At 39.3% G+C, this 13,997-nt stretch overlaps 1 protein-coding gene across 1 annotated transcript in view; it reads right to left on the bottom strand.

Moving 5' to 3' along the window:
• OTOGL (otogelin like) overlaps positions 1-13,997 on the bottom strand; it is a 289,364-nt gene that overhangs the window by 194,015 nt on the left and 81,352 nt on the right. Inside the window, exon 4 of the mRNA XM_054443471.1 lies at positions 9,413-9,522. Coding sequence (XP_054299446.1) covers positions 9,413-9,417 — 5 coding nt within the window. The 5' untranslated portion in view covers positions 9,418-9,522. The remainder of the gene's footprint in view (positions 1-9,412; positions 9,523-13,997) is intronic.

Below are 13,997 nucleotides of genomic sequence, written 5' to 3'. Positions count from 1 at the left end.
GAATTGAGAAAAGAAACTAATTCAAAACAGATTTCAGAAACAGAGTAATAGAATTTGCTAGTTAATCAGGCATGGGGCATGAGGTGAAAGAAGATGTAAAGGATAATGTTTTCTGGCACAATTAATTAAGTTGATGGTGATGTCATTTACTGAGATAGGAAACATCAGAGAAGATTCAGGTTTGGATAGATATGAAGTCCATGGGGAGTTGTTTTATTTAGAAGGATACAGGTTGTTATTAATATTATTATTATTATTATTATTATTATTTGGAGATGGAGTCTTGCTCTGTCACCAAGCTGGAATGCAGTGGCATGATCTCGGCTCACTGCAGCCTCCAACTCCTGGGTTCAAGCGATTCTCCTGCCTCAGCCTCCCGGGTAGCTGGGATTACAGGCACGTGCCACCATGCCCAGCTAATTTTTGTATTTTATTAGAGATGGGGTTTCACCATGTTGGCCAGGATGGTCTCAATCTCCTGACCTCATGATCTGCCTGCCTCGGCCTCCCAAATGCTGGGATTACAGGCATGAGCCACCGCACCCAGCCAGGTAATTATTTTTAAACTGATAGGAAGCTTACCACAAATAGGGAGATATTGAAGACACAGATAAAAGAGGATACTCAAAAGAGAATCGTTCTTGAGCAGCAGAAGAGACTTCTCTGAAAAAGCTTCTACTCCAGGGGGTGAGAGAAGTTAAGCATATGTAACAGGGAGAATATTTTAAGTATATCAATATGTCCTTCTCTTTTGCAATTTCATGTGGCCTGCTCCCACAAATCTTCCTTAGGGATTTAGATGATTTTGGCCAGAAAACAAAGAGGAAGAAAGGAAAATATAATATTCAGCTTCAAACATACAAAATGGAGTATTTTACCTGTAAAAAAAAAATAGTAAGTTTGAAAGCCAAAGAAAGCAATTTTATACTACTTATGTCCCCCTTGTACATATTAAGAGGAAAGATTGAGGGACTAGATCTTAAGAGTTTCATATGATAGAGTTCCCAGTAAGGTAAGAGGAGAAAGGAGTTCAACCCCATCGCTCACGTCCAGAGGGACTGTGGGAAGGAGAAAGATGCCACCACATGCCTCTGCGGGCTGCCTTGGAGAGCTGAACTTGACTCATCTCTTTGCTTATCCATACTTTGTTTCTGCCATTAGAGTGCCTTTTGTGGAATCGGCTTTCCTGCCTCTGCTTCAGAGCTGTAAGAGGGCCTCTGAATTAAGAATCACCTCAGTAGCAGAAGTCTGCAGGCTGAATATCATGGTCAGGGATTCATAGACAGATTTCAGTGGTGTTGACAAAAATAGCCGAACTCTGTAAATTATTTAAAAAAATTTATTCTGGCCGGGCACGGTGGCTCATACCTGTAATCTCAGCACTTTGGGAGATTTGAGGTCGGGAGTTCAAGACCAGCCTGGCCAACATGGTGAAACACTGTCTCTACTAAAATGCAAAACTTAGCCGGGCATGGTGGCAGGCGCCTGTAGTCCCAGCAACTCAGGAGGCTGAGACAGGAGAATCACTTGAACCCAGGAGGCAGAGGTTATAGTGAGCCAAGATCACACCACTGTACTCCAGCCTGGGCAACAGAGAGAGTCTCTGTAAAAAAAAAAAAAAAAATATATATATATATATATATATATATATATATAGAGAGAGAGAGAGAGAGAGAGAGAGAGAGATTTATTCTGAGCCAAATATGAGTGACCATGGCCATGACACAGCCCTCAGGAGACTCTGAGAACAGGTACACAAGGTGATTGAGACAAAGCTTGGTTTTATACATTTTAGGGAGACATGAGCCATCAATCAAATACATTTAAGATATACATTGGTGCAGTCCAGAAAGGTGGGACAACTTGAAATGGGGGGCTACCAAGTTATAGATAGATTTAAAAATTTTCTGATTGGCAATTGGCTGAAAGAGTTATTATCAACAGAAAGGAATGTCCAGGTTACCTAAGAGGTTGTGGACACCAAAGCTGTATCATGCCAATGAAGCCTCCAGGTAGCAGGCTTCAGAGAAAATAGATTGTAAATGTTTCTTATCAGACTTAAGGTGTGTATTGTTGTTAAATACTGGTTGGCTTTTCCTGAATATAAAATAGAGGAGGGCGTAATGAGGCATGTCCGACCACCCCATTCCTCTCATGGCCTTAACCAGTCTCAGGTTAAATTTGGAGGGCCCTGGCCTAGAGAAGGAAGTCCAGTTAGACTTCTCACAAAGCCAGTAAGAGCTGATATACAGTCCCAAATCATCAGAGAAAATAACTGGAACAAAGCAGGGGTTACAGTGGCTTTCATCAGCAGCTGCAGACATCAGCAGAGCCCTAGGGAGAAGACCATTTGTATAGCAGAGGTCCTCAGCCTAAGGAGAAGCCCAGAGCAGACACCCGCAGCAGAGACCAACATGCCTCTGGGGAATGATGTCCAGGCGGAGGAACCAGTCTCCCTGAGACAGACAAGGACAAGTGAAACCCCCTCCATTTCCCACACCTAGGGGCCAGCAGGCAAGGGACTGGAATTCTGAAAGACATTTACCTAAGTCATCCAAACAGAGCAGTGAATGACAGTCATAAGGTCAGCTACAGAAAAATAAAAATAAAAACCTAATTGTTCATTGTACATCTTAGTGTAGTGTTAATAAATCTGAGACCTTGTCTACATTTATAAATAACAATATTATCACATCAACAATGATAGATGTCATGTAAGGTGCATAGTTGAAAGGCTGTAGATATGATAACCGTCCCTGGGGAAAATTGCATTCACTACATTTTAAACAGAGGGTACAAATTAAGCAATGGAGAAAAGGAGGGGGACTGTAGCTCAATGTTCATGGATACACCAAGGCTCACAGATACACCAAGATACTCCCCATCTCATCCATCTGCACACCAAACACTAGTGGCTCCAGAATCCACCTCCAGACCCCACTTGCTTATTAGTAGAGAAAGAGCCAGATTGAACTCCCAATATTTGAAAGAGGAAATCAAACCTTCAAGGATGATTTTTTGCATACCAGCTGGGCTGGACAAGACAGGCATGAACAGGCATGAGAATGTATTCATGATTTTAGATGACACAGTTCTCAAGAAAATTCCCTTTTTTGTTATGTTCAGTGATATTCTGGTAACCATTTAACAACCTCCACTGGGGAAAGGGGAGGACCCTACTTTGTAGTGTTTGCAGATGTCCATGGTATAAATACTCCCACTATGGCCAATTTTGAGCTATTAATGTGATTTCAACTGGCTCACAAAATTCCTCCAAATTTAATAATGGGCATTCAGGAGCCACCAGGAGCTGGCTCCAGCACACCACTGTGACCCTTAAAGAGCCATGATAGGGCATTGTCTATATCAAAATCTAACTTAAGTGGGCCCCACAAACTGCTAAGTTTTTACCTGGACTTCTATCTGAGTAATACACATTGTGATCTTCAAAAAGATGGCTCATTAATGAGTTAAACATTAGGCTGAATTAAATCATATACGCTTCATTCTACTAACCAGCCTATTTTAATTCCTTGTCTGCCTTCATTCTACTAACCAGCCTATCTATTTTATTTTTATTTAGCTTGTGTATAGGAAATTGATTTCCCTTTAGCATGACCTTATATTTCATAAAGTAATCATTCTTCAATTGTGCTAGGAATCTGCCATTAACAAGTTGCTTGTTGCAAGTACAGAAAAGCCCTCTGCTGGCTCACTACTGAACGTCAGTGTGCCTGCTCTCAGGCTGTTAACCATTCTTTTTTTTTTTTTTTTTTCTTTGTTATTATTATTATTATTATTATACTTTAGGCTCTATGGTACATGTGCGCAACGTGCAGGTAAGTTACATATGTATACATGTGCCATGCTGGTGCGCTGCACCCACCAACTCGTCATCTAGCATTAGGTATATCTCCCAATGCTATCCCTCCCCCCTCCCCCCACCCCACAACAGTTCCCGAAGTGTGATGTTCCCCTTCCTGTGTCCATGTGTTCTCACTGTTAACCATTCTTTTCCCTGCCTTGCTAAGCTGAGCCAAACTGCAAATTCTGTCTTAAAATGCCATTAAGATAAGAATGGCCAGTTTCTAGTAGATTTCATTGTTGATATATGAGACTTTTCAGTTTATAAATCATATAATGTTGAATCATTCCAAAGATTAGTTATAATAGCCTAAAGAAACTTATAAACATCAAGCTCCCTTTTAAAAATTGTATTCTGAGATATTAAAAAGGGAGAGAGGGAGGGAGGGAGGATCCACTTTCTGGGTACATTAAAAGGAATTACATTTTTTTAAAATGAGGCTTTTGCAACACTTTTTCTAAATAATAGGGTTAAGTCAAATGCTTTTTGAGAAGGAATTTGAAAGGGAAAAAAATTGTAAAGACCTCATTATTCCACTGTTATTTTAGTCTGATTCAAATATCATATGGCTTGTGGCTTGTACAATGTTTCCAGTTTGGTATTTATTTGCCCCTTTTCTGATTTCTAATAGGAAAACAAGAAAAAGGTTTTTTTTTAATTTTTAATATTTAAGATAAACCTGGGCAAAATAAATCAGTATTACTTTTATAATCAGAAAAAATAAATGTAAGTGCTATATTAAATATTATTTTAGAGTGCTCTCTAGTATAATGTTATATAATGGGAAACTTTTTCTCATTTAGTCAACAAATATTTATTACAGCAGTATTGTCAGATTCTTCTTTCTATAATTGAAAATTGGTCATGACTCAAAAGAATTAGAACATAATATTCTGATTATGTTTTTGGTTGGCGAATTAGAGTGTGCTTATTTTCCCTATATGAATAAGTCTTATATTACTCTTGGTGACTTATGGTGATTCTGTTGGGTGATTTAAATTTGCAATAGGGGAACTATTGGATTATTGGAGATCCCACAGAACTAGTAGGAAGGTTGAAGAATCATACTTAGTAAAATGAATATTAGGCTATCATCTAAAATAAATGAATTCCAACTGTTTCATATTTCCTTATAAAAACTCTGCTGAAGATCTGAAGTCCCTCGAGTGCCTGACTAGGTCACATGCCTAACCTTTGGCTATACAGGAGTATCTAGGGACCCCTCGGCTTCCTTTATTAGCTTTCCAAGATTCCATACACTTGGAGGAGTATAATTCCCAAAATAAAATCAGTGTTGTTAGTAAGAGGCAGCTAAAACAACAAAGGTCCACTACACTGCTTATCCAATTTTGTTCTGTGCCATCATTAACTCCACTGATACAAGAGAATGACAACTACTTCTCTGGGTCTTGGCATCTACTTTTGTAAAATGAGGAGGATGTGTCAGATGACTTCAAGCTTTCTATATTTCACATTCACAAATCCAATTTAGGCAGACACTGAAACTATCTTTGGAAAATGTTTCTGTCTAAACAAAAGGACTTTCCTTAACCCTTGTCATTCTCAGTCCTCACTATTCCTCCCTCTCAGTTATACTCACATCTTTAAAGAACATCCATAGCTTCCTGGCTCTTGCACATGTACTCAGTGAATCTCACCTGGAGAATTTTTAAATCAAATGCATTTTACTCCAGCATATATGAGGATAAGTTACATTGTCTGAAATATAGTATTTCCTTCAACTAAGAGTGGATATTCCCAATAATATATGCTAACCTTATTATTATTATTATTATTTTTAGATGAAGTCTCGCTCTGACACCCAGGGTGGAGTGCAGTGGCACAATCTTGGCTCACTGCAACCTCCAACTCCCAGGTTAAAGCGATTCTCCTGCCTCAGCCTCCCAAGTAACTGGGACTACAGGCATGCACCGCCACGCCCAGCTAATTTTTGTATTTTTAGTAGAGATGGGGTTTCACCATGTTGGCCAGACTGGTCTCGAACTCCTGACCTCGTGATCTGCCCGCCACAGCCTCCCAAAGTGCTGGGATTACAGGTGTGAGCCACCACACCTGGCCTGCTTACCTTATTCTTAAGAATAAGGTTCTTTAAATTATGTTCTGTTTAAAATGAAGTTCTGAAGTTCCTTTCACAAAAATAAGAATTCTTTGTCTTAACAAAGAAAAAGCCTGCTGCTCCATCTAGAGGACATTTTATATTGTCCAATTGAAGGGGCTTAGGGAGACTATTCTAGATGTTCAATGTTCCAAATCTTGCTAAAAAATTCCACAATTTTCTCAAATTCAACTGATTCGTTTTTTTTTTAATATTTTCAATGAGCCCATACTTTGTAAGAATGAAGAGGACACTTCCCTCATCTCTTAGTTTCAGCCAAAGATTGTCTAAGTAGTAACCTTTATTTTTTCATGAAATATTTTCATACATACTATATACTCACGGTACTTACTTCTGGGATTTTTATGATTTAAAAAATGATTTCTAACAACCACTTACTAGGTCTTAATCATTTTCATCAATTATCAGAATTTTTTTTAATTTGACAGATATTTCCCCTAGTTTAAATATACAAAGACATTGGACAAAAATACTCATGTTCTTTTTCACTTAGAATTACACAGCATTTTTCTCCAAAAAGACTTGCCTGTTAAGAGAGCGTTCTATTTTTATTTTTAGTGACCAGAGTGGCAGTTGGGTAATGCTTCACAGCATCTTGGAGAAACTTCCTTTTTTTATGTAAAATCTAGGACCTTATTTTAGTGAAGCAATGTTTCCAGCATGGAAATTCACTTTTAAACACATGGAGGGCAAACATAGCCTCTATTTTCCCACAAACTTCTGTGAGAAAGTCAGATCACGTGGTGACAGCAAAGAAAGGGGGCTAGGAATAAGAGGCTGGGAGAGAATTCCATGGGGGAGGAGGGGTCCCTGGCTGGTCTTAGGCTATGGCCATCTCAGTCAGGGCAGGGTAGTTGACCATGACTGGACCAGCAGGCGGGGACCCTCCTGGAACTGCACTGGTTTTGTCAGAGGTAGAAAATCAACCCCACAGCAAAGTGTATGAGAACAGAAACAACTGCTAAGCAGAAAGTTTTGCTCTGAGGTCTGACTTATCCTACTGATCTCATCAAAAAGTTTGCCATATGTCCTGTAGGTATTCAAGAGTGACAAAACAATGCATCCAAACATGGAAGTTACACAAGCCAGGGAAAGAAGAGGAGGAAAACAACAACAGTGGTTAGAATCAGTCTTGGTACCTCTTTCACAATGTTCTACATATTCTTGAGATGAAAATACGATTCTTCTAAGGGATAGCTAATGTAATAACTTATAAGTGAATATGGATTTCTTGAAAGCAAAATTGAATGAAATATCACTTAGAATTCTAAGTGATATTTCAATAAAATATAAATCTCGTCTAATGCACCACAGTATGTAAAGCTGGTACAGCAGGCTCTAGTTCCTCTCTTGCCATTCACAAGAGAGCGAGATGATTTGTCCAAAGTCAGAGAGCTAGTGAGCAGCAAAGCTGAGCCCAGGACTGCCTTACACTTGCTGATCCCCAGCCATCATTCTTTCTATTACAATGTAATTGGTATAACACTAGTTTAACACCACCAGTTGTCAATAAAATCTCAATATTCTGTCCCAGTAAGAGGCCAACTGTTTAAATGTTGCATTCTTATTTTAAAGGACAACTAACAGAATAAAACTTTATAAAATGTAATCATATTTGGTTATTTTGAGTAAATGTGAATATATTAAGAAACACAGTATATGGTTTCTAAAAATTCACTTAGCTCATCTCTGCCTTGTTCCAAAACAGTATCTGGACAGTATTCAATAATTTGATTTTTTTTATTTATTTATTTTGAGGCCTTGCTCTGTCACCCAGGCTGGAGTGCAGTGGCACGATCTCGGCTCACTCCAACCTCTACCTCCTGGGTTCAAGTGATTCTCCTGTCTCAGCCTCCCGAGTAGCTGGGATTACAGCTGCCCACCACCACACCTGGCTAACTTTTGTGTTTTTAGTAGAGACGGGGTTTGGCCATATTGGCCAGGCTGGTCTTGAACTCCTGACTTCAGGTGATCTGCCCGCCTCAGCCTCCCAAAGTGCTGGGATTACAGGCATGAACCACTGCTCCCAGCCAGTATCCAATAATTTTAAAGTCACAATATGAAAAATAAACTTGAAGATGTCACATGGCCAGGTTTGATCTATCCTAGAAGGTAAAGAGAAGGTGGCCTAAGGCCTATGGGTTACACTACTCCTGTCTGTTTCCAGCCCACTCTTCTGCAATAACAGGAAGCCTAATCAGTGAATTGGCATGCCTGAGGTGGAAAGGTTGGCCTTTCCCTGTTAGCTGCAACATTATTTAAATTCCTCGGTACCACTCTGGGAAAAGCATGAAATACAAAGTAAAGGAAGAACTATTTTTAAAAAGAAACCACTAAGGATGCTAACATGAAACAAAACTTGGATTTACTCTCAAACTGAGATGTCAGTGTTCACTTTGCCCACGGTTTTGGCAAAAGATATAGCTGTGAATAGGTTCTTCCCAAATGGCAAACAGTGATTTGATACCAGTGATATCTTGGTGTCCAAAAGAAAAGGTAGAACTCAGCTTTAATTATTTTGTTGTGCTTCTTTGAATTTATTTTATGGCTTCTAAGCATTAAAAAATTTTAAAATTGTGCTCATTGAAATCTGCATTTTACCGGACTGGGGAAGCTCTTTCATCTATCAGTTAAGATGCACAGCACATCCTGTTCCCTAACAAATGACTCAGCAAATGTCAGTGATAGGCATGCATAAAGCAGCCAAAAAGTCACATCCAAATACAATTTGCTATTAATGCCATCATGTGCCAAAATAAATCAGAAAAACTACTGCATTGCTATGTATCCTAATTAAAATGCAAAATCTATAATATTTCAGCTGGCTACAAAAATGGTGCCAGAGATGCTGTGGTCAGAGTCAGGAGATCCTGTCAACCTGTGTCTCCCACTTCCAGTCACCCAAGCTACCATGGAAGTCTAGTCAAGTCTCACAAAGTAGAAACCAGTTTGGAGTGAGTCTTCTTATTACATCTAGCTGTTTTCTATCCCTCCAGAGCTTCCTCCCATATAGCTAACTGATTTCTTGGTTTCACTTCAAATTATTCCTGAGCAAAGAAGACCACCCTAGGAGAAAGATGAGAATCTGTAGACCTGCTGTCCTTGTGAATGATATGCTCCAGGTGCATCAAATAGTCATTCTCAAACCTAGCCTGCATATTTAGATTTATCTTGGAGAGCCCCATCTAGGCCAGTGAAATTCTACTTTCTAGGTATGGGGCTCAGGCATTAGTGTTAAGCTGCCCCAACATTCAGTAATACGAGTTTTGCAATCTATCTCTTTTGGTCTTTCAGATAACTATATTGTCATTTCAGAAGCTCCCTAGAAATTCACTTCTTCCAAGAAATGAATTAGTACTAAACAATTTTTGCTAAAGGGGACAGAAGAAGTTAAAGAAAAAAAATCCAACCTCATTCTTATGAGACTTGACAAACTTCCCAGCTGCTGGGTCTTCTTTGGTCAATTGGTCAAAGACTGGATTCTCTTTGTTTTACTCAGAGGCATGTTTGCTATCCATGCCTAAAAGAAAATAAACATTAAGTTAAAGACAATGTTGAGTAAGAGTATTCAACTGGGATTCACAAAATCTGGATTACGTTTAGCAGTTAATAGTTGTGGGACATGGGACCTTGAACTTGGCTCTCCATGTTTCATTTTCCCATCAGAAAAATGGAATCCTATACTTCCTTCTTCCAGACTCTATTAATCTGAGTATCTATTTATGATTCATTAACCAAAAAGCCTTAAAGTATGCACTGTTCTTCACATTGCCAAAAAATGGTGGAGTAGACCTTCTCCCTATGCACTCACACAAAGACATTAAATTAGAGGGAAACATGGACAGGAAAATAATACAAGAGACATCTGAGAAGTAATGAAGATCTAAACCAGAGGGATGGCAGAGAGAAAGGGAGGATGACACCTGATGGGAGAGACACGGCTAACTATAAATTATAAAATCCTTAGAAGATTAAAAACAGATAAAATAATTAAAGCAGAGCTGTGGGAAAGCTTTACTCAAACAAAAATACTGAAAGGTCTGTGGAGGATCGATTGTTTATGATCCTATTCTCTACAGACTGAAATTCTTTGGATATACCAGATGGCTTTATTTATATAACAAAAGTTCAGCTCTAGTGAGGTGCAGCTTGCAAATTCACATACAAATAAAAGAAACTGTGTTTATGTTTGTACATATCCTTGCACATAAGAGGGAGTTTCCTTTGTTTTTTATGGACATTTGAACAAATTTTATACTTATAATGCTAAAGAGAAGGCTCACATTTTTATATTTATTTATTTATTATTTATTTATTTTTATTATTTTTTTTTTGAGATGGAGTCTCACTCTGTCGCCCAGGCTGGAATGCAGTGGTGTGATCTCAGCTCACTGCAACCTCTGTCTCCCAGGTTCAAGTGATTATCCTGCCTCAGCCTCCTGAGTAGCTGGGATTACAGGCGCATGCCACCACTCCCGGCTGATTTTTGTATTTTTAGTAGAGATGGGGTTTCACCATGTTGGTCAGGCTGGTCTCAAACTCTTGACCTCGTGATCCACCCGCCTCAGCCTCTCAAAGTGCTGGGATTACAGGTGTGAGCCTCCGCTCACCTCTTTTTAAAAGGAACAGCAGCCTCCCAGTATAGCCAAGTAATCCCCAGAACATTTTCTGACTTTTGTGGATCTTCTCTATCCAAGTGCATGACAAATATTTATTTCACTCCTCAATGTTCATATTCAATCCTATCTCTTCAAATAGCATCACTGACAATTAAAAAGAAATCTCAACCCTCTCCCCAGTGAATATTTCAAGCTGCATCCTGTGTCAACTCCTGGCACTGAGTCAGCCTTGTCAGCCCAATTTAGAGCACATGGCAGTAATCCAATTCATTGTGGCTGTTTGTGGTTCCCAGATCAGGTTTCAAAAAAGAAGGGGCAACAATCCGGTGACCTTCTCAAGACAGTAGAAAACAACTCTGGTCATGACTGACACTTGATCTTTCTGCTAACATTAGCTCCTAATCAAAGATGGTGCCAAGTTTGTATCTGACACCAGCCCACAAACTTTTCTGTCCTCCTCCAAGAGGTGTGGGCATCCTGTCACCCACGAGTTTCAGTTTTGGAATGACTGTCCCTTTCAGATCCAAGGAAGTCTGATTTTATTGACATTTGAGATAAAGCTCAAGGACTGTCTTAATTGAGCTTTCCGGTTATTTATAATGCATACGTATTTACTATTCATTGTCTTTATACTTAGTGAGGTTCAATGTGATTAGTAATAAAGACATGGTTATAACTTTATAAAATTAACAACCCCGGAATATTCGTATTATAATCAGGAGATGGCATCCACTCAGAAGCTTTTTTCTGTGCACCTCTCATCCTGTCATCCTTTCTTAAAAATGTGAGTATTACTCTTCCTGGGCTTCATGTCATCCTTCCTCCATACTTCTGCTGGATCTTCAGGACTGGCTCAGGCATGGCCACAAATTGGCCCCAGCAGGGTCTGCAGAAGTAAACTTTACCTCCTAGGCCAGGCCCTATTTTTCTTACTTCACCAAATACTAAGTATCGGTATAAAAAAAAAAAAACAACCTGGCCACTTGCCTATGTCGTCTCTAAATCAGGAAGCTGTTCTTAATGTGAAGAGGCCTTTAGGGAATGCTGCTGTTTTCTCATCCCTTACCTCTTATATAAAAGTCTGTGTTGAGGCCTGAAGATTCTTGGAGCTCTGGATGTGTTCAAAGTAACTACTGGCTTTGCCCCAGCTCTGAGTTTACACATAAAATATTATCTGAATTAGTCGAGTTCCAAGTTTTCTATACAGAATTTTATCTTCTTTCTATCTCTGTAAACAAACAATCTTTGAAGCTAGATAATATGAGAAAAGAGAATGGAATCATTTCACCCTGCCTTATTTGTTTCCATGAGGATTCTAACCAAAAGGAAAAGATGAGTCATTCAGCATCATTTCCTATGTGGTGCTTTGGACTCTGTACTATCTTAGCCAAAAGAGGGCAGCACTCCATGGGTTTTGAATTCACAGGAAGCAAAACTTCAAACAGTTTTTAATTGACCTCTTAAGCAAGGCACTGTACTCTATTACATGGGATAACACAGATTAATAAGTCCTCCCCAAACAAGCAGGAACGGGAAAGCAGAGAACAGCTGGGGAGAGCGGTTAAAACATTGCCATGTGTTTGGGAGTGGTGAGCGATACATCTGAAAATAAAGAATGGATGAGATTGTGAGGGTCCTTTGACGATTAGGCATTTATTCTTTATTTGAAATGCAGTGGGGAGCCTCTCAAAGTTTTTCAACAAGTGAATCATATGATTAGAACTCTGTTTGGGGAAGATACATGTGTTAGGGATGTATTAGAGAGACTGAAACAGGGAGACCAAAGAGCAGAGGGAAACATGGACAGGAAAATAATACAAGAGACATCCGAGAAGTAATGAAGATCTAAACCAGAGGGATGGCAGAGAGAAAGGGAGGATGACACCTGATGGGAGAGACATGGCTAAGTAGGAAAGATGGACTTTAATGGACTTGATATAGGGAGAAAGGGACCAAGATAAACCCAGAGTTTCACATCTGAGACCTGGGCATATGGTATAGCCTTTAACCAAAATTAGGAAGAAAGAAAAAAACAACTGTTTTGAAGCAAACATAATGAATTTGGTTTTGAACACATTTTCCCTTCAGAGAGCGTGAGATGTGACTAAGCTGCCAAGATATAAGGGGTAAAAGATAAAAATATAGGAAGGGTATGACTTTAAGGACCACTTTGGAAAGAAGTAGCCCTAAATGCTTACCTGAAAGCCCAGTGCTGAATATACGGCCCACTTGCAGGTGCAGTGTTGGGCCTTAGTGGCCTGTGTTTCTATATCTTCTTGATGTCATCTAACTCTCCTTATTTGTCCCTTTGTTCTAATATTTTTATATTTGTATCTTATGGTAGTGCCACCTCAAATCCTTTTGTGAATAAATTAGAATAAGCAGCAATTAATCAATCCTGATTATTACATTTTTCTATATTGACTTTAAGATACAGCCATCTTCTGTAAACACATAGGACTCATGTGTAAAATGCAGATCACTAATATTTACTGAAAACTAATATGCTAGACAGTAAACAAAGTTTTATACACATCATTTCATTTTATATTATGATTAACAAAACAAGATTATGAAGTAATTCCATTATTATCCCTTTTTACAGATGAGGACATTGAAACATAACGACATTAATACTAATTTGGCCAGGTGCAGTGGCTCACACCTGTAATCCCAGTACTTTGGGAGGCCAAGGTGAGCGTGTCACTTGAGATCAGGAGTTCAAGACCAGCCTGGCCAATATGGCAAAACCCTGTCTCTACTAAAAATATATAAATTAGCCAGATGTGGTGGTGCACACTTGTGATCCCAGCTACTTGGGAGGCTGAGGCAGGGGAATCAGAATCACTTGAACCCAGGAGGCGGAGGTTGCATGAGCCAAGATTGCACCACTGCACTCCAGCCTGAGCAACAGAGGGAGACTCCTTCTCAAAAAAAAAAAAAAAAAAACCATTAATTTGTAATATAGCAGAACTTACATTATAACCCAGGCAGCCTGACCTCAAAGCCAGTGAACCTAACCACTATGCCTACTTCCTCTCTGTCCACATTGCTTGTCTCATTATACCAGCCCATTTTCTGACTCCTCTCTGTATGTCTCATGCTCCACTTTAGGATGCCATTTACATGTGTTAATAGAACATTGGCCTCCGGGGCAGTGTCTTGAATCAGGAAACTGTGTTGCCTCCATATATAGAGTATAAATTAGTAGGTTGAAGAAAAGATATACTACTTCATTCTTCTAAAATTAAATTAAATCTATCTCTGAACCCCTACACATCAAGGCAGATGAGTAACAATCCAATAATTGTCATGTGGGAGACGCAGTTCCCCCTCCCATGACATCATACAAGAATACTGACTTACAAGATGCCAG

This window comes from Pongo pygmaeus, chromosome 10 (genome assembly GCF_028885625.2).
Source record: "Pongo pygmaeus isolate AG05252 chromosome 10, NHGRI_mPonPyg2-v2.0_pri, whole genome shotgun sequence".
NCBI classification, from domain to species: Eukaryota; Metazoa; Chordata; class Mammalia; order Primates; family Hominidae; genus Pongo; species Pongo pygmaeus.
The sequence above is the reverse complement of the archived record's forward strand: the minus strand, read 5'-3'. Positions and strand labels throughout refer to the sequence as shown.